This window comes from Benincasa hispida, chromosome 6, assembly GCF_027475165.1.
Source record: "Benincasa hispida cultivar pf3 chromosome 6, pf3_genome.v1.1, whole genome shotgun sequence".
Taxonomy (NCBI): domain Eukaryota; kingdom Viridiplantae; phylum Streptophyta; class Magnoliopsida; order Cucurbitales; family Cucurbitaceae; genus Benincasa; species Benincasa hispida.
Genome location: NC_143483.1, coordinates 2,682,243 through 2,703,081, shown reverse-complemented (window position 1 = coordinate 2,703,081; position 20,839 = coordinate 2,682,243). Strand labels below are relative to the sequence as shown.

The following is a 20,839-nucleotide window of genomic DNA, read 5'->3' as shown; positions in this document are numbered from 1 at the left end:
CTATTAGTGTACTATACCATGTAAATTTCTATGTTGATTTCTTCTTGTCTTTTTTATTCTTTCCTTGTCGATTTCGTTTCCCTCATAAAATTTACATAATGGATTTCATATTATTACAGGAACGATTTAGAAGTAAGTTTGATCTTCTTCTGGATGGAGATAAGATTCCAAAACTCTTCACCAATCAAAGCGGAGGAAACATGACAGAAATAAAGTTACCACAATATTTGGAAAAATTTCGAGACAGTGTAGGTCTTTCTGTGTGTGCTCTTGTGGTTGTGGACGAGAAAAAAAGAAAACTAAATGACATTATTCCAGAACAAGGAAGGTATATAAAAGTTGCGGATCTTATATGCAAACTCAAAGTTGACCCATATCAAATTTTACCAAAGCACTGTCACTTTATATCTCAACAAAAACTCTCGAGTGAATATGCTTCACAATTCATTTGGCTCTCGTACATTCCCCTTAATGGATTTGATATCAATTGGCATTATTGCACCCAGTTTGAAATTACACTTGAAACTAGTTGTTATGAGCTATTTGGAGTGAAGAATTGTGGTCTTCATCTGATAAATAAACATGAAAGGATGATGATTGATAAGATCATAATGGAGTCAACTGTTCCATCATCCACTAGCCACAAAGGAAAGGGGCCTCAAATTCAATGATGACATTGGATAAAAGATGAACTGTATGTACTTCTTTCAAGTTTTTGTAGTTGCATCAATAAGCATTTTTGTCTTTTTTACTCAGATGTGGTTTTGTGAGATGCTATTATCTTTGAAACAATTAATATTTTTAAGTGTATTTAGTATATATATAGCTTTCTTTTATTTATGTATATAAATTTCTCTTAATTTTCTTTTATTCTCTCAATGTTACTCTTCCAACTTTAAAAAGAATATTCAAACACAAATTAACACATGTATAAAGTATTGGGGAAAAAACCCTCTCATTTCTACCCCAAGAAATAATCAGAAAAATAATCGAAAAATTAAAAGAAAACAATAAAATTTGAGAACACAATAATTAACATGGAAAAACTCCAAACTGAAGAAAAAACCACAGACAAAAAAATAAAAATAAAAAAATCACTATGTGAAAAATTGCTACAATCACACAGATTAATTCTCTTTCTCGATCCCAATTACAATAGCATTATCTCAAAACTTTTTGGCTACTCAAACCTTTTTTCACTCTCGAGCTAGAGAATACAAAAAGAACTTAATAAGAGTTAGCATACTAAGTTTAAAATGTTTCTAACTGGGACAATTGAAATACAAAGGGATAGGTTCTTTATAGTGCTTTCAACCCATAATTTTCCTAAACCATTTCAATGTAGGATAAGTCCATGACTTTTCTAAACCTTTTCAATGGAGGACAAACCCATGACTTTCCTAAATCTTTTTTATGTGAGATAATTGAACTTCTAATATTTTGCCAAAAAAATCCAACATAAATTTCTAGGACTAAACCATGATGACTAGTGAATGGTAATCCCAATTAACTACTCAATTTGTTCTTTATCTCTAAGTCACTTAAGACAACTATGTGAGTCTACAAACACTGCAACGCCACAAACCCATAAGATGACCCTTGCTACTCTGACAACCAACACATGATGGTTATTGATTAAATGTTAAATTTGATTTGGTTTGCCCCTCCTAACCATTCAAACAAGCTAAAGAATACAAGCAAGAGATAGAGATGTTGAGAGATAGAAATATGCATTAAATTCTGAATCTTCACATAATTTATAAGTGGGTTCATCCAAAACATCTTAAACTAAAACATAACAAACCAAGAATACATACTGAAAGGAAGTAGTCAAGACTCATTGATATCGAGCCAGCATATAATTCAAATAATACAATCTAAAACTAAGGAAATGAATAGAGAAAATCGTAGAAGAGGCTCCATAGGAGACCCCTATCCTTCAACACTAGAATGCAAAGAAGGTATATATAAGCCGTGTCGAGAGCGCTGTGGTGTCGTGACTCTATGGGTTGGGTGAGTTTTTGCAGCACGCACGTGTCCACTGTTGCACTGTAGGACAACATCGCGACAATGTCCCATTTTTGCTACTTATGCTTTGCACACCATTCCAAGCACTATGGTGCTAGGACTTTTGGGGGTACTTTTGTCCTTTTGATTCCTTTGAAGTCTTGGATGCTCTGTTAACTCCTAATAACTCTAGATTAACCCCCAACTGTCCATAATGCTACGAAATGCATCTAGTGTTCAAATTTCTACAAATATAGTCATTTAAACTCATTAGTAATTTTAAATGAGCGAGATTAGAGACACTAAGCTCATTTAGGAGCTATTAGACACCATAATATATGATTAGGCTTCTTCATTCACAAGAAAAAAGGACTAAAGAATAAAATTTGTAACTTTTTGTAGTGAATAACGTATGGTTAAATTACAAATATGAACTTTTGGAGAAAATTAGAATTTTTTCCATATGATTTTAAAAATTAGAATTTAGTTGTTATAATTTGATAAAATTTCATAAATAGTTTCCATGCTTTGATAAAATCCTCATAAATAGTTTGTATTTTATCAAACTATAGAAACTAAATTCTAATAACAAACTATAAGGCCAAAATTCTAATTATCTTCCAACTAAATCAACGACATAAAAAAGAACAAAGAAGCGCAAAAATTAATAATGATAATAATAATAATACATATACCTATTTGCCAGGCACGTTGGATCTTGAGTAAAAAGAAGTAGCTAGATTTGGCCTAATGTTGGTGTATATTCTTCCGACTTCTCTGCAATATTGTATCAAAGAAATCTTGTTCCACTTCATCTAGTCTCTTCAATGTTTCATTCCATACAACCAACTCCTTATTATGCAAATACGAACCAATGGTTTTCAAAGCTAATGGAAGTCTTCCAACCTTTTTCACAATTTCATTACAAAGTTCTTTTTTATCAAAAGGCCAATGTCCAAATGCATACTTGCAAAACAGTGAGTAAGCACTCTCATGAGAAAGTAACTCCACGTTGTATTCTTTCACTTCATCTCTATAATTGAGTTGATCAAGAACCTATTTCTACTCGTAAGAACAACTCTGCTCCCGGCTCCAAACCAATCCGGGCTTCCAGCTAACTTTTGAATTTGCCTTGTTTCATCAACTCCATCAAGGACAATAAAAACCTTTCTATTACTCATGTGATGCTGAAGTGGGACCAAACTGTTTTGCTTTGAAGAAAGCTATATAAAACAACCACTCTCAAATTCAGCTATAATTGTATTGTAAACAACTTCAGCAATGCTTGTTTTGCCTATGCCACTTGATCCAAAAATCCCCACAAAAAGTATGTCATTGGGCCTTTCTAAGTCTAGGAGATTACACACTTTCTCAACTTGATTCTCAATTCCAACAAAACTAGTTTTGTAAGAAAGTACTAACTTATGATCAGACTGCTTCCACATATCCTTGACAATATCCACTTCTTCATTTCTGCAGGATCAAAGTATGTCAAAGTTATCAGTTGGATGCTTTTGAAGAATTCAATCAAATATACCATTGTGAATCAAAGCAAGAATGGAAAAGGTTATACTTTGTTGAAAGACTGATTATAACTAAATTTATTGTCACCCATTAGCTTAAGTTTTTGGGTTAGTCGATGATTTAACATGGTAACAGTCTAACAGAGCAGGAGATCTTGTATTCAAATCCTTGTAATAATGTCATTTCCTCCCTATTTAATATCTATTGGAAATTCTATGTACTCTACCTGTAATCTTCATCATCTTCGTCTAGGAAATTGTCAACATTTGTCAAGAGAGGAGCATTAGATGGTGAAGATGATAAGGTGATTGCAGGAGAACCTGTAAACGAAATAAAACTATCAAATAAGGTAGAGGAATTGGAAACACCCAAAAATGAAAAATAAATAAAAAGAAGAAAGAAAAACATGAATCAGGATAGACACTTTGCCTTGAGAAATTCTTAACATGTCCAAGGACTTTTCTCCTCCCACATATCGTAAACTTGGTGGAAGCTTGGGTACTTGCTTTAGCTTGTGGCAATCATTCAAGTACAATGCTTTAAGGTTAATAAGTTGTTCGATGCTTTCTGACAGCCTTTCAAAATGGTTGCTGCTGAGATCTAGAATTCCCAATGAGGAAAAGAGTTCAAGATCATTAGGAATGTCTTCATCTACAAGATTACAATCACTTAAATTTAAATCTTCGAGTGACCGAAAAGATTATGTTGGCAAACTAGCTAAAGAATGCCAGATATTGCTTTTCAGCCTTTCACAGTTCAAAATTCTTAGATTTTCCAAGAACGGAATCACACTTATGGATGTTCCCCCAATGTCAAGCTCCTCAAGAGGCTTTACATTCCCCAAACTTGGTGGAATTTGGTCCAAGTTTTTGCAGCCATTGAGAATGAGAGTTTTAAGTGAACTCAAGCTACCAATTTCAGATGAAAGACTAGAAAGTCTAATACAATTCTTTAGGTTCAATAAAACCAAGGCAATTAGATACGTAATGGAGGGAGAAACTTGATTTATGGAAGTCCCATCAATGTATAGCTCAGTCAAATATTCCATGCACCATCCAAACTCTGGAAAAATCTCAAGACCAGAGTTAGAAAGAACTAAAGTTTTGAGCCTTTTGCAAGTGATAGTAGATGAAAACCTTCTGAAACTGACACAACCCTCCATATCTAATAAAACAAGACGTTCGAGACTATTTATTGAAGAATGAACTTCATGCAATCCTTCACAGGTACGTAAACTCAATCGTCGAAGATCTGGAACCTCTGAAAAATCAGGAGTCTCGACTAAATACTTTGAATCACTTGCATCAATCTCCTTCAAGTTCTTAAATTTCTATTGCAAAACAATCAATTGCATCGACTCAGTTAGACATTAATTTTGTAATGAAGACATATAATCATCTATAAAATATACTAAATTTTATTGTGTATAGTTCAAATAAGATGCAACTTTATTATGATAGAAACAAATCTGAGAAGGAAGGAATAAAAAACAAGAAGAAATTGATACACAGATTTATGTAAATCAGCAATGGTGTATTAGTTACATCCAGGACCATAGGGAGAATAAGTCATCATTTTTCAAGCTGAAAAAATATGAAATAGAAGACTATATAGAAAGAAACCATAGCCATAGGATCCTGTTATACGATTTGAAACCCATTACTTTCTCACCCTTTCTAGATATAGGAACTCATGACTTTCCTATTCTTTTCAGATGTGGGACAACATATTCAATGCATCTCAAAACAATTGACACATTTAGCATATGATGCATAATTTAGGGACAAATAATATACCAATTAGCATTTATGTATACACATGTAGATGCTAACCTTTCTTCCAATCCAAAGTCGTTCAACATTACTACCAAGCAAGTGTAATTCAAGCAGAGGTGGTGGTTGAAACGTTGATGGCAAAGTTTTTGAAGGATAGCCAGGCCAGTTGAGCAATGTCAATTTATTTGACAGACATTCAAGATCTTCAGAAAGTTGGACATTGTTGATTTGTAAAATTTTTAGCTCAGACATATCTGCAAATGACTTGGTCTCCAATACTAATTCTTCTTCTTCCTCTAAGTCCATCACTATTCCCTGAATGTATTTTAATTCCTAGCAAACTAAAAATATAATATAGCAATAATTAATTACAAGGGCCCAAAACAATAGTATATATATGTTATGTACACAAATTCTTACATAGTTTTAGAATAGGGTTAGAAAAGTTTTTACAAATCGATAGAGAGTATGAGAGAGAGAAAGAAATTAATTGTTCTGAAAATCCCATTAGAATCAAGAATAGTCATTGTCACACCCCGCCCCAGACTACCCTCTTAGCCTAGGAAAGGGCGTGACTGCAGTAGTTATCAACCCTTTGGTTGACACTTACTGCCTAAAAACTCTTGCAGAAATAACTCTGATACCAATAAACAAATTCAACAGTCAACTGATTAAGTCAAGGAGGCAAACTACAACGATTTAAGTAGGCCCATTTTATTACAACGATATAACGTTTACTACAACTCCAAGACTTAACTACAAAGTTGCAACAACAACTGTAAAACCTCCGGAAGTGTAACTGTGGCTTGTGGCAGACTTTGACCTAAGCAGCACCCTGGAACTCCTCACCTTTCACTACCTGGGAAGAAAAACATGAAATAACCGAATGAGCTTTTACAAAGCTCAGTGAGTGGTAAGCAACTTCTAGAGTCTATTTCAACTCATAAATAGCAAGCATATCACGAATACGAGGTTACATTCAAACCTCCACCTCGAGTAGTATGTTCTCAACTCTATCCACTCGCACGGTAGATAGCTAAACCGATAACTAGCTAGAATGAGTATGTTGTCTACCTACACACACGGTAGATAGATAACTGTTGCTAGCTACAATGCTCACTTTGTATCTTCCCTCTGTCTCCTATGTGCACATAGCTCCCTGCTCATGGGCTCAGAAGCTAGGCCCATCGGCCCTCTGACCATCCCATACGAGGATCCCCCCACAGGCTCAGGAACTAGACTTCTCGTGTCCCCTGACCATCCCGTGAGGTTTTGCTTACGGGCTCAGGCATTAGGTCTATTGACCCCCTGACCATCTTGATCACATAATCTCATTCTCACGCTAGATACTCATTCATAACCTAAGCATATACAATTTACTCTAAAAGATATGCTTTAATACTTAAAGGAAAGTACCACTCACCTTGGTCGTTTAGGAACTTTTCTCTCTAGAAATTCCTTGGTCTTCTCGGGCTCCTCTTTTGAACCCTAAATTCCAGATTCAACTTAAAGCTCAAACTACTCATAGTTATAAGCTTTATCTCGAGTCACTTCCTTCTAAAATTACGCTCTAAAATGTCTCAGAAAGCTTACTTCAAAATTTTTAGCTCATAACTTCTCGTGTTTGGCCAGAAACATCAAAATATCAAGACTGGCCTAGCTTACCCGACAGCTCGACCCTTATGTCTTTTCCTTATTCTCCAGCCCGATTCCTTGAAGCTTCTTCTTAGGCAGCCCCACCATGAAAACTAGACTCTCATAGCTTTCAGATGGATTTGGAATCACTCCAAATGCACGAGTAAATTGGGAGAACTCTTCATCCCAAGTTGATGCTGTTTTCCAGACTTCACTGTCCAATGCGTCCTCTTTGAAGCTCTATGATCAACGCATGGATTTTGCTCTCAATGCAAGGTTTACTCAACTTTCCCACTCTTTCAATTTATTTTGAGTTGTGATCTGAAAAATGAAGTCTTTGGCCCTATTTATAGGCGTCCAAACCTTCTCCAAATTCGACACCTCCTATTTGGCTGCATGTCCAAGCGTTTCGTCCTCACACTAACAACACAACTCTTTGATCAACACAATCTAAGTGTCTTTCTCCTATGTAGCCAACACATGAGCTTCAAATTGCATGTCCTCTGATGCAACCACCTCAAATGCTTAAGGCCTAAGGTTTCCCCTTAAGAAGACACATGTTTGATAACGTTTTCTATGTGATCTCATCCTTTATATGCGTCCAACTCTTGGATGTTTAACACATAGTCCATAATCAACGCATAGCCTATAATCAACACATAGCAAGCCAACTTACTACCATCGCAACCCAACTTAGCCGTCGCAAGAGCTAGCCATCACCAACGCATAGGGTGGCCGCTCATCCTCGACACATGGCTCACTAGGTAGGCACGCTTGGCACGGGCGCATGGTGTTTGGCATAGGCGTTGGCCGATTGACGCATGGGCGTGCTACATAGGTTGGCTACTCGACGCATGGGCGTGCTACATAGGCTGGCCATCGTTCACTTGCTCGGCCGCATGGACGTGCTCGACGCATTGATGCTCGGCAAGGTGCTTCGACGCATTGGCATGGTCGTTCGATAGGGCGCTTGCTGTATAGGCATGGCCGCTCGACACATAGGCGCTTGCATCGATGCATCGCTTGGCACGATAGCTGGGTTCACTCGCAAGGCTCGCTCGGTCACTCGACGCATAGGCAAGGCGCTTCAATGCATGGCTGGCCGAGGCTAATTGACGCATGGTTGGCCGAGGCTGTTCAACGCATGGCTGGCCGAGGCTTCTCGACGCATGGCTGGCCGAGGCTGCTTGACGCATGGCTGGCCGAGGCTGCTTGATGCATGGCTGGGCAGTTTGGCCGAGGCTGCTCGATGCATGGCTGGTCAGTTTAGCCGAGCCTGCTCGACGTATGCCATTCTCTAGCCATCGTGCGATCCCAATGCCTCATCCTCGGCTGCCATACTTCAACTGCCTGCCACCCTTCAACACATTCTTCCATTTTCCTTCCTTCACTAACAGATACCACCACCAACGCATCCCTTCAAATTTCTTCCAATGCATCCATTGAGTCTAATGCATTGGTCTAACCTCCAAGGCATTCGTCACTCCCACTTCAAATTCTCCCTTTGCCCAAGTAATCTTTCCAAGATCTTATGGCCAATGCATAGCAATGCCTAGTCCAACACTTAGTCAATTTTCATCGATTTAAGCTTAACTCAAAGCTACTCAAGGAAAAATCTTTCCAACACTTAGAAATTTCCTTCACTTCAACATAGGATTTAACTTTCACTTAGTTAATTTCCTTAACCACCTACTTAAGTAGGGACAATGGAAATCCGGGTTTCACAGTCATTCATTTCCATCAGGCAAAAGATAGTGGGATATTTCCACATGGTGCACATCAACTGGAAGATCGTGGACAAAAGAGGTCCAAGTTTTCTACCAAACCAATTTAATTGGGGCAAAATAACTTGGGTTCACGATTTAGATCAGTAAACAGGGCCTACAATTTATCATTTGGGCTTTCACATTTCATAAACTCAATTGTGAAGCCCAAAAAGTGGTATCAGAGCAAAAGGCTTACAAGATTGCAGTTCTTGAAGATCCAAGATTCAAGTTTTTCAGTCCAAGATGTCAGTAGAAAGATTCGAAGTAGAGAAGTTCGATGGAAAATGATATTTTGGCCTATGGAAGGCCAAAATCAAGACAATTCTCAGCCAACAGAAAGCTCACAGACCCCTCCTTGACCCATCAACTCTCCCTGCCATAGTGACAGCTCTAGAAAAAGAAGACTGAGTGTTGGCAGCTTATGGTATGTTGGTCCTAAACCTTAGTGATAGTGTTCTAAGACAAGTTTTAGATCAAGAAACTGCCTATAGGATATGGACTAAAATGGAAGAATTATGTGCTACCAAAGATCTTCCTAGTAAAATGTACCTTAGGGATAAATTCTTTACATTTAAAATGGATTCATCAAAATCTTTAACTAATAATTTAGATGAGTTCAAGAAAATTGTTGCTGAATTCAAAACCTTATGAGAAAAACTTGGTGATGAGAATGAGAACTATGTGTTTCTTAATTATTTGCCTGAACCCTATAAGGAAATTAAAAATGCTCTATATATAGAAGAGATAGTATAAGTACTGATACTATAATATCAGCCTTAAGAACTAGAGAGCTAGAATTACAGATTAATTCAGAAGATAATAAGTCTAAACAGAAAATAAAATGTAAGTATTGCAAGAAGAAAGGACATTTAATCAAAGACTGTTTTATCCTAAAGAGGAAGAACCAAGAGAAAGAAAATGACTCCAAAGGCAAACAACCCGAAGCATATGTTGTAGAAGGTTTCTTTATCTACTCAAATGCTTTAGTCTCAACCTTAGATAAATCCAACCATGTAAATCCTCTAGGAAAACATGATTGGGTCCTAAATTCTAGATGCACTTACCATATGACCTTAATGAGACCATGGTTCAACACCTTTAAAGAAATTGAAGGAGAAATGGTTTATATAGGAAACAACCAAGGTTGTAGGATAGAAGACATTAGCTCTGTTTCTATGAAACTTAAGGATGGAACTATTAAACTTCTTAGGAATGTGAGATATGTTTCACTTCTTAAGAGAAACCTAATCTCCTGAGGTATGCTTGATGCAATTGGGTGTGAGTACAGGGGTAAAGGAGGAACCCTTGAGGTGCTAAAAGATTCTAAGGTGATACTAGTTAGGGAAAAGATAAATGACTTATTTGTGGTCAAAGGAGTTGAAATGATGACAGGGACATATGTTGCCACCACAAATGAGATCATAGAGGCTGATGTTTGGCACAAGAGATTGTCTCACATTAGTGCTAAAGGCCTATAAGTCCTATCTAAACAAGGGATTCTACCTAAAGGTCTCTAAAAAAATCTAACTTTTTATGAACACTGTGTTTTAGGATAAGCTACAAGACAAAGTTTCACTAAAGCACAACACACCACAAAAGCTATCCTAGATTATATTCACTTTGACCTATGGAGTCCAGCTTCTACATCAAGCCTAAATGGCTCAAAGTATTTACTTTCTTATACTGATGACTTCTCTAGAAAAAGTTGGGTCTACTTCCTTAAAACTAAAGACCAAGTGTTTGATAGGTTTAAGGAGTGGAAACTCATGATAGAGAAGTAAACTTCTAAATAAATTAAATATCTAAGAACTGACACTGGACTAAAATTTTGTAGTGAAAAGTTTAACAAGTTCTGTAAAGAAACAGGAATAACTAGGCATAAGACTGTTAGATTTACTCCTCAACAGAATGGAGTTGCTGAAAGACTAAATAGAACAATCATGGAAAGGGTTAGATGTCTTCTTTCAGATGCAATCCTTAGTGAAAAGTATTAGGCTGAGGCAGCAAGCTACACTGTTTACACCTTAAATAGGTGTCCTCATTCCTCCCTAAACTTTTTAACTCCTGAAGAAAAATGGACAAAACATCCACCTAACCTAGAAAATCTAAGGGTATTTGGATGTATTGGTTATGTTCACCAAAATCAGGGGAAGCTAAAGTCTAGGGCAGTAAAATGTATGTTTGTTGGGTTTTCATAAGGTGTTAAAGGCTTTAAGATGTGGAATCCTATTGAGTAAAGGTTTGTCATAAGTAGGGATGTCACTTTTAGAGAAAAAGAAATGTTTATGCAAAAAGAAAAGACAATTTATGAAGTTTCTAAAGCCCTAGTACTACTAGGATTAAGGTGGAGACATCTGAAGATTCTTCCAGTAGTCATAACCCTCTTAATGAAACTGAAGAAGAAGAAGAGGAAAACTCAAATGAGCATACTGAGAATACTGAAGTTGTACCTGAGAATATTGAAGTCGTACCTGATTTAAGTCAGTATTCATTGGCTAGGGATAGAAAAAGAAGAGTGATAGTTCCTCCAGCTAGGTATACTGAAACTAATTACATGAACTTAGTCCTAAATGCCACAATAGCTCCTAATGACCAAGAACCAGCTAACTTTGAAGAGGCAGTAAACTATCCTAATGCTAGGTCTTGGATTCAAGCTTTGTGTGAAGAAATGGAATCACTCACTGTCAATAATACTTGGACCCTAGCCCCTCTTCCTAAGGGATGCAAATCTATAGCCTCTAAGTGGATATATAAGCTAAAGGAGGGTTCTACCAAAGAAGAAAAGCCTAGGTACAAGGCAATGCTAGTGGCTAAGGGGTTTACCCAAAGGGAAGGCATAGACTACTCTGAAATTCTTTCACCAGTAGTAAAACAAACCTCTATTAGACTTCTTTTATCTCTAGTTGCTCAGTACAACCTTGAACTAGATCAATTAGATGTTAAAACAACTTTCCTTCATGGAAATCTAGAAAAGGTTATCTGTATAGTTCAACCTATAAGGTTTGAAGAAAGAGGGAAGGAAAACCTATACTGTCTCCTAAACAAATCTATATATGGTCTTAAACAATCCCCTAGATGTTGGTACAGAAGATTTAATGATTACATAGAGAGTATTGGATTTCAAATAAGTTCTTATGACATTTGTTCTTATATTAATTCAATTACCTATACGGAAAAAGTTTATCTACTACTCTATGTTGATGATATGCTACTAGCAAGGAAATCTAAGGAGGATTTAAAACATGTCAAAGATCTCTTAAAGAAAGAGTTTGACATGAAGGATTTGGGTCAGTCTAAAAAGATCCTTGGGATTGAAATAAGAAGAGACAAGGCTTCTTCTATTCTAACCATTAGTCAATTAAGCTATTATAAAAAATTTATTAACAGATTTAATATATCTAATGCAAAACTTGTCACTAAACCTATTGCTAGTCATTTTAAACTTTCTTCAGAAAACTCACCAAAGGAAACAGACATAGAACATTTGACTCAAATGAAATTAATTCCATACAATCAAGCAGTAGGTAGTCTAATGTATATAATGATATCTACTAGACCAGACCTATCATACAACACTATTCTTGTCAGTAGATACATGTCTAACCTTGGAAAAGACACTGGGAAGCAACAAAATGGATTTTAAGATACTTAATTTGGTCTAAACAGTCAAAATTAACATATTAAAGTACAAAAGAAACAGATTTAGAGCTATATGGATATGTTAATTCAAATTTTGCAGGTGATCAAGACAAAAGAAGATCATTAACAGGTTATCTATTCTTATATAGTCCAAATTTATTGTGTTGGAAAGCAAATTTGCAGTCAATCATAGCATTATCAACAACAGAAGCAGAGCACATGGCTTTATTAGAAGCAATAACAGAAGCATTATGGTTAAAGGGGCTGATGAAGGACTTTGGTATTAATCAAACAGTAGTAAAGATCTACTGTGATAACCAAATTGCCATTCATCTTTCAAAAAACCCTCAATACCATTCAAGGACCAAATACATAGATATTAAATATCACTTTTTAAGAGACAGAATAGAAAAAGGTGAAATCGAAGTGCTAAAAGTTCATACCAGCAAGAATGTTGTTGATATGCTTACCAAACCTGTGTCGAAGCTCAAGCTAGCAAACTGTCTTGGTTAGATCGGCTTCCAGCTTCCTAAAAAAGGGTGAAAACATGTCAAATCTCGAAGGAGAAGAGATTTCATGTTGAGCTTAAGGTGGAGTTTTAAAGTAAAATAAGCTCAAACATTCAACCATATATTCAACAGTCGTTCACATTTATTTTTCTTTTACAGTTTGTTATTGTAACTATTTGTATCAGAAAAATGTGTAAATAATCATCATTTACAAATTTGTAGAACAACATACAAACCTTACAAGAAAGCTTGAAATCTGTAAGAAGAAAAAGGTGTGACTTAGCTCTTAAATAAAATCTCCTCTCCTTCCCGTGGATGTAGGCATCGTTTGCCGAACCACGTATATCATCGTGTAGATCTCTTCCTTCTCTTTTCTTCTACAAGATTGCATGTTCTTCATCATCTTCATTCACACAGCAAGCGCTCGAAATAATCAGAAAGAAAGAATAGGGTTAGACAAGTTTCTGCAAATCGATAGAGAGAACGAGAGAGAGAAAGAAATTAATTCGTTCTGAAAATCCCATCAAAATCAAGAATAGTCATTCACTTCCATCAGGAAAAAGATAGTGGGATATTCCACATGGTGCACATCAACTGGAAGATCGTGGACAAAGGAGGTCCAAGTTTTCTACCAAACCAATTTAATTGGGGCAAAATAACTTGGGTTCACGATTTGGATCAGCAAACAGGGCTTACAATTCATTATTTAGGCTGTCACAATTCATAAACTCAATTGTGCAGGCCCAACACATACATTTGCAGACTTATCTTCAACACCCTTGATCACGAACGCTCGAACAACTAGCAAGACTGCAATACGAATGCTCGAACATTTCGACCATTACACTGCTCAATCCACAGCAATCTCGAACACAACGATCACCTGGATCTTGAACACAACGAACGCAACATACGACCTCTACAGAACCTCGACTAGTGTCGAGTTGAGTATGACACCACCACAAAGGTTACCTTGATATTCTCGGTGTGAGAATCCAGAAGTCTGGGCTTTGTGTGGACTTGGTTAGAGGCCAAGATCGGAGGAGAACAATCGTGTAAATGATTGAGCAAGTGGGAGATGTCAAAGCCTATCGTATAGGACGATACCCAATTGTTTAACAAAAGCTATGCGATCGTTTAGCTAAAGCTACATGGTTGTTTAGCTCATTGGCCAGTTGAGTGTCTATCGTATAGAAACACTCCACGATTGTCTAGTCTCTCCAAGCTGTCATTTAGTAAATCGTATTTACTTGATATCTTTTTCCGTGAGTAATTTCCGAGAATGGAAATCTCTTTCAACAACCACTAAATTTAGGAAAACATTTTTCTTTTTATCTCATAGTTACCATGAAAACCACCAATAACCTCCCACTCAATTAGTTATTAGAGAAAAAGAGATTATTATCCAATAATTAATATTATTATAAATACATATGATAACCAACTTACCATAGTATATTTATAATCTATTGATAACTGGTAGAATACAAGTTATTAAAGCTCAAATTATTAAAACAATGGGAGAAAGCGATGGTAAAATAGGCAATATTATGATTGAATGCGCCAATCTAAAAGAAATTGCGATCGTTAATGTTCATCGCATAAAAGCAGTTAATTTGCCTATTTCTGTGCAGGTACAATGCGATGGCACATATGAAATTGCGATGCAAGGATACAACGCGATGGCGCACTTGAGTTTGCGATCAAAAGAAGTACCTCAAAAACGATCGCATAAAGACCTTACATAGAGGCGACAACATAATAAATCATGATGGGACGTAAATAAGGGGAAACTAAAGTCTAGGGCAGTAAAATACAATTGACGACCGTTAAAGACCATACCGTTGCAAATACATTGAACTTCTGGTGACTTTCAGACGGCGCAACAGAGTATGGAAATAAATGCTGCCCATCTTTGCAATCATTAGTGAGAAGAGCTGTTTCACCTTGAAATCTATAAATATCCAATGCTACCAAACTAGAAGGATAGAATATATAGACAGAGAGCGAGGAGGCGAGGCAAAGCCGAGGAAAGGGAATCTTTGAAAAGAGATTAATTTTTGGAGAGGTCAAGAGACTTCCGAAAAACAGTAGGACGGAGAGACATCCAACCCTTGCGAAAGAAAGATTCTACAAATCGGAATAGAGTTGAAGTGATAAGAATAGCGTAAAAATCCACGGAAAGCAAGACATTATTTATCTGGCTTGATATTTCTCCCTCCATTTATTGTTTTATACTCAACACCTTATTTGCAAAAATGGAAACTTCATTTCGATTTATGTTCAGTCTTTTCGCATCATACATAACTAAATTTGTGAATAGGTTGAGAAGTACTTAGCTAGCATGACTTAAGCTATGCACTTTATGCGATCATCTTGTCTGATGTATGCGTCATTCATCATTTGGAGCACTTGAGTGAGTAATCTAAAGATAGAATCTAGGCTTGAGAGAGTCGGATTAGATTGCATAAGCAAGAGTAGAGACTTAGAGATAAGTTCTATCTGCTACATCCCATACACATCGCATGCATCTAGAAATAGGAATTGTGGCATTATGCATTGAGAAATGTAGTGCTTGATATTTGTGTATAGCATGATTGCATGACTTGTGAAAAATCTTAAGAAATGTTAGCTAAATCTCTTCTCAACCCCTTCATTGTATACTTGTTACAACACCACCCTTTCATTGCTCCACATTTAATTCCATTGCATTAGAAAATCTAAATTAAATCACCATCTACTTCTTTATCACCACCGCAATAGAATCAAAGAGTACATCGCATATCTATTTAATAATTCTTGTGTTCGACCCTGGACTTACCAAGACCCTAAGAAGGCTTATACTTGGGCTTTGTTAGGAAAACTTGTATGATCATCGCATGATAAACCAACGCATCACCTATAGTTTTAATATTTATCTCATGAAACAAATAAACCATAGCTCTTTTTTCTATTTCATGGCACTTAATGTAAATCTCATTTACATTAATCCTTCACATGATGTATCTCATACATCACACTGATCATATCATATATAATCAAATTACCTCTTGTCAATTTGAATATTTCAAATCAACACCAAGAACTGATTATCAACTTGAATCCATTGAGCTACCAAGGGGACCTTATGGACCTATAGCTCGAAGCTCCAACGGTACGTGAATAACTGATTAAATTCTTTAGTCACAAGATCCACTATTCGTTAACTACTAGACACTCCACTAAAGACAGACAGTCGAACACTCCTTACTACAGATATATTATGTGCCCATCTTAACCAATAAACAGTGCAATAACCTAAGAAGCACAGATACAGATACATGATATGGATACGATATGATAAGACAATACGTTAATTTCTAGAAAACTAAGATACGGATACGTTGAAGATATGTATTATATATATATATATATATATATATATATAATACATATTTTAAGTTAGATTATAATAGATTCAAGAAGAGAGTGAAAACTTGAAAAAAATCCAGTAACGTCGAATGATTGTTGAGTGATTAGAGTAGACAATAGGAAAGAAGTAGAAGATGAAGATTAAATAATGAAGTTGAGGATGAAGGAGGTGTGAATCATGATTTAAATAGTGAGAGAGGATGGAAGAATGAAGATTAATTATGTTTTGGGTTTTTTTAATTTTTTTTTTATGTTTTATCATTTTTAATTTTTTTTTTTTTTGGATTGCTCAATTTAAGTGAGTTTTTATGTTTGGAAGTAATTTTAAAATGGTTGAAATCACTTTTTTCATTTTCAAAATCAACGTGAAACATGTTTAATTCTTCAAAACTAATTTTGATGATATGAAAATTGCATTTAAAAGTGTAAAATTGGAAAATTAAATTAATTTTGAGTAATTAAAATTGTGTTTTCGAGTGATTTTAAAAATGAAAAAATTGATTTTTGATAATTTTAAAATCATTCCTAAACATGCACTAAAATAAAATGGATTGTAGGTTGGGCTTAAATTTGAAACAAAAAATTGATCCACGTATTTGGAAACAGATACATGTATCTGAAAATAAAAATAAAAATAAAAAAAATCAGATACTTCAAACCACGTATCAGATACGTATCTACCACGTATCTGGACGTATCCGTATCGTATCCATATCTGATACCAATTCTCTGCACAATTAGAAGTATCTGTGCTTCCTAGACAATAACCTTTCACAAATCGCTCGTATGTATAGCTCGACCAATAACTGTTATGCTTCTATAGTTACATCTAATACCTTAAGTACCACTGATCCTTCAAATGAACATAAGTCATAGTCCTACTATGGCTGAGTCCTCTTAAGCTATGACCACTATGTTCAAGCCTTGAAATTAGCCCTTAAGGGAGTAATCTATCTACTTACCCCTGCTTCGGGGAAGAAGTGAATTGCATCTTGTGTAACTGAGTTCCCAGCTCCCAAATCAGATAAATCCCTAAAAAGGTAGACATGTTGAGTTGACAATTTGACCACTCTCACCTGTACTAATCAAAGCACCACCCTCAAAAGCAGAAGTTCCCAAAACGCTCAGGATTGAGGTCATGTCAGCTATTATCGTTTAGGTGAGATGTAAGTCTTCAGTATCAACAGCGTTATATACAGATACGAATCATCTCATGGTCCGGTGTTATAGAAACTCTTTGTATAGGACACCCCCGCTCGCATGTCTCTACATGAATGGTCAGGATCTACCATCTATAGTAGTTTACAACACTTGCAAACCTCTACAAAGCGGGTCATATCTGTAGTGTCACCAGGATCAAGTATCCCTCCTTAATCCTTATACTACAGACCTATTTAGGTTATCATTTAAGGCACGATCTACTTATATATCTCATATACATGCTTAAGTTTACATACGATAACCATGGAGCTTTGTTTATTTGATATGAGTAAATGCCAAAATGAAATAACTCTTATTTTGTTCATAATAATGTGTATAAATTACAAACAATGAGACTCCGGGAGAATTAGGACACCAGTCCCAACACGAACTGATCTTCCCACTAAGACTACTTATTAGATGAAGTGCTGGTTTACGAAAATAATATTATTTGATTGGTAGAAAGCCTCGACAACTTTTCCTCCATCAGAAGTCTTGAAACTTAAATTTCAGTGGTTTGAAGCTGAAGATGAAACATCATTAGGGAATTCTTGAGCATTGAATGTCATATTTAATGTTGTTGATCGCAATATATTTAGACTGATTAATACGTGTGTCTCTACTAAGGAGACATGGGATATCTTATTTGTTGCTCACGAGGAGCTTCAAGAGTTAAAATGTCATGGCTGCAATTGTTAACTTCGAAATTCGAGAATCTCAAAATGCATTATGATGAATCTATTTTTTAATCTAATATTTGGCTGCTAGATGTTGAAAATGAGTCATTTTCTTTAGGAGATAAAATTTCAAAAGAAAGACTTGATCGAAAGGTGCTTAGGTCTATATCTAAGAAATTTGATATGGAAGTTACTTTCTAATGTTCATTGCTTTCAAAACAATTCAATCGTGTTCTCGAATGATTTAATAAGAAGTCTGACATTTTAGTTATAAGAATAGTAAGTTTGGTGGCTCTCTTCCTCTCATGCAATTTAGAATTCAAAGTAGTAGAATGGAAGCTGACAAGTCAGGGGCTTTAAATTTCTACCGAGAGTGTGAAGTGTTAGGAATGTCCTAGAACTCGTAATTCGTGTTAAACATTCTATTTTGTCAATAACAATGACTTATTGATTTTGCATCTTATTATGAAAATCCAATAAACGCATCCTTGGCTATAGTATGAATGTTGTAACTTTATGTAGTGACATAAACAGGATCAAGTTGACAATATATAGCCTAAATGGTCTAATGAGTATATGGATGAAATTGGGTATCTCATCTTGATAACACTATTTGATGCGGCCCACTCTGTAGTTGTTACAAGTAGTTGTAAGATGCTACAAACGATGTGATCCACAAATCGTTCATGTTGAGACATGAGAGTGGAGGCATCCTATGCAATGAGTTTGCATATAGACTAGACCACGAAAATAGTCACTTTTCTTGATCGTTTACTGTTGAAACTGACTATTTCATCTATTATATAACCTAGGTTAACTCGATCTTAATCCTAAACTCGCTATGAGCTCTTGGTTGGGATTATTCTTTGATCTGCAAACGGTGAGAGTAGTTCAACATCATTTCTCAATAAGCTTATCATTTTAGGAATAAGACCGGATGAATAGCTGGGGACATAGCCTTGCAAGATGAAATTCACTCCTACCCTATTTAAGGTTAGCAGATAGGTTGTTCTCTTAAGTACTGACTCCAGATCTTGAACAATCGGGGCCTGCCTTCTCATGATGGAGAAAGGATTTGATTCATAGAGATTATGAATCAGAATTGTTCATTAGAGGATCAGTAGGAACTTAAGGAACGAGATGTAGTCGCTGGGGTAAAACAGTATTTTGACCTAGCTGTGATTACGAACAACCTATGAAGGATTGACTTACTGATTATGGTTATTAAGTGGACATAATATATCTATAGTGAGGGGAGTTCATTTATGGGCAATAGTGGAGTGTCCCATTAGTTAACAAATGAGGGTTAGATCGGACTAATGAGTTTAGCCGATTAATCTCGCATCGTTGGAGCCCATGATCTGTAGGTCGGCGAGGTCCCCTTACTAGCTTGTAAATGGATAAGCTTTAGGGTAGCTTGAGAAATTAATTTGAAATGTTCAAATTAAACGGAACAAGAGAATTAATATTTAAATATGATTTAAATATATAAAGATGATTATTGTGCAAAAATTAATTTAATATTTAATATGAAATTAATTAATTTATTTTTTAAATTAATTTATGAAATTAATTTAAGAAATGGTTTAAAATCATTTTATGTTTTAAAAAGAAAATGGAAAATCGTTTTCATGGTTCACAAAATGGAAAATGAGTTTTCTCCATTACCATCATCTTTATGCTCAAACAAAAGCCATTATTTTCTCTACTTTGATTCTCCAAGCATGAGCTGCAAGCCCTATACTCCATCTCTTTGCATGTTCATCTAATATATATAAAGAAGATTGGAGTTGTTGGAGAAGAAGAAGATACAGAATTTTAAGAGAAAATTTTCTAAAGAAGAAACTGTCTTCTTCAATCGGGCTGCTGTGGTTTTTTCTTGTTTCTTCACATATTCAAGCTATCCTTGAGTCCCACAACTTTGCCTAAAGCTCCAAGAGCATAGTAGAGAAGGATTTGAGGTGGTTTATGTTGATATCAAGTGAAGACAGAACCTGAACAGACATTTTCTTGGAGAGTTCATCAAAGGTATGTTCTGAAAAGCCAACCTTTTAAGAAGAGCATGCTTTAGTTTTTGCCAAAATTAGTGAATTAGAATGCTTATGGATCCTTGATACTTTTGCTGCATGTTGTTTAACTCTTTCATGAAGGTTATTGACACTTTCAAGCAAAATGTTCTAATTTCTTGAAGAAACAGGGTAAAGGCTACATCTTAGCAATGTCTAAGGATGAGTTTGAACATAGTAGTGACTTAGAGAAAGATGTCAAAGCACTTGTCAGTAGCATCTCATCTGACACCTCGTCTTGTGAGATTTCTGAGTATGATGTATATGCAAAAAAAATTCACGACACTACCAAACATGGGTCTACCAATCCCTCATACCAAGCCCTTTTCATCAAATGGCAAGATGATCAGAAAGTCCTTGATGTGCAAAAAGAAAGAATTAAGATTTGGTGTTTCACAATCACAGACTTCTATGTACTATTGCAAATTTAAAGCGATAAGTTAATAAAGGGCTGAGAAAGACTATGTATGTAAAAATTTCGAAATGGTGAACACTAGTACTAAGTCTTTAGACAAAATATTGACAAAAGGAAAGACATCCGATGATAATTCTGGGCTAGGTTTTCCTAAAGGTGAAAATCAGTGTAATAAACAATCTCAATTCAAAGGGAAGCAAAAAGTTCAGTTTGTT

General features: G+C 35.7%; 1 protein-coding gene and 1 pseudogene across 2 annotated transcripts; one reads left to right on the top strand and one right to left on the bottom strand.

Annotated features, from left to right (window-relative positions):
• Positions 1-98: 98 nt before the first annotated feature.
• On the top strand, positions 99-870 carry LOC150035349 (uncharacterized). Its single transcript, XM_090314761.1, has one exon. It carries the CDS (start codon positions 99-101, stop codon positions 669-671), a length of 573 nt encoding a protein of 190 aa, XP_090170887.1. The 3' UTR covers positions 672-870.
• A 1,733-nt stretch (positions 871-2,603) lies between these two features.
• Positions 2,604-6,622, bottom strand: LOC150035348 (disease resistance protein RPP2B-like; annotated as a pseudogene). The gene is made up of 5 exons (XR_016530139.1): positions 6,587-6,622; positions 5,364-5,639; positions 3,961-4,861; positions 3,758-3,851; positions 2,604-3,480 (listed from the first exon to the last, which is right to left on the bottom strand). The product of XR_016530139.1 is annotated as a disease resistance protein RPP2B-like (transcript).
• Between the last annotated feature and the right edge of the window lie 14,217 nt (positions 6,623-20,839).

Bases quoted from the DNA above. Each gene is read 5' to 3' on its own strand.
- LOC150035349 (XM_090314761.1), top strand. From the start codon at position 99: ATGGATTTCATATTATTACAGGAACGATTTAGAAGTAAGTTTGATCTT.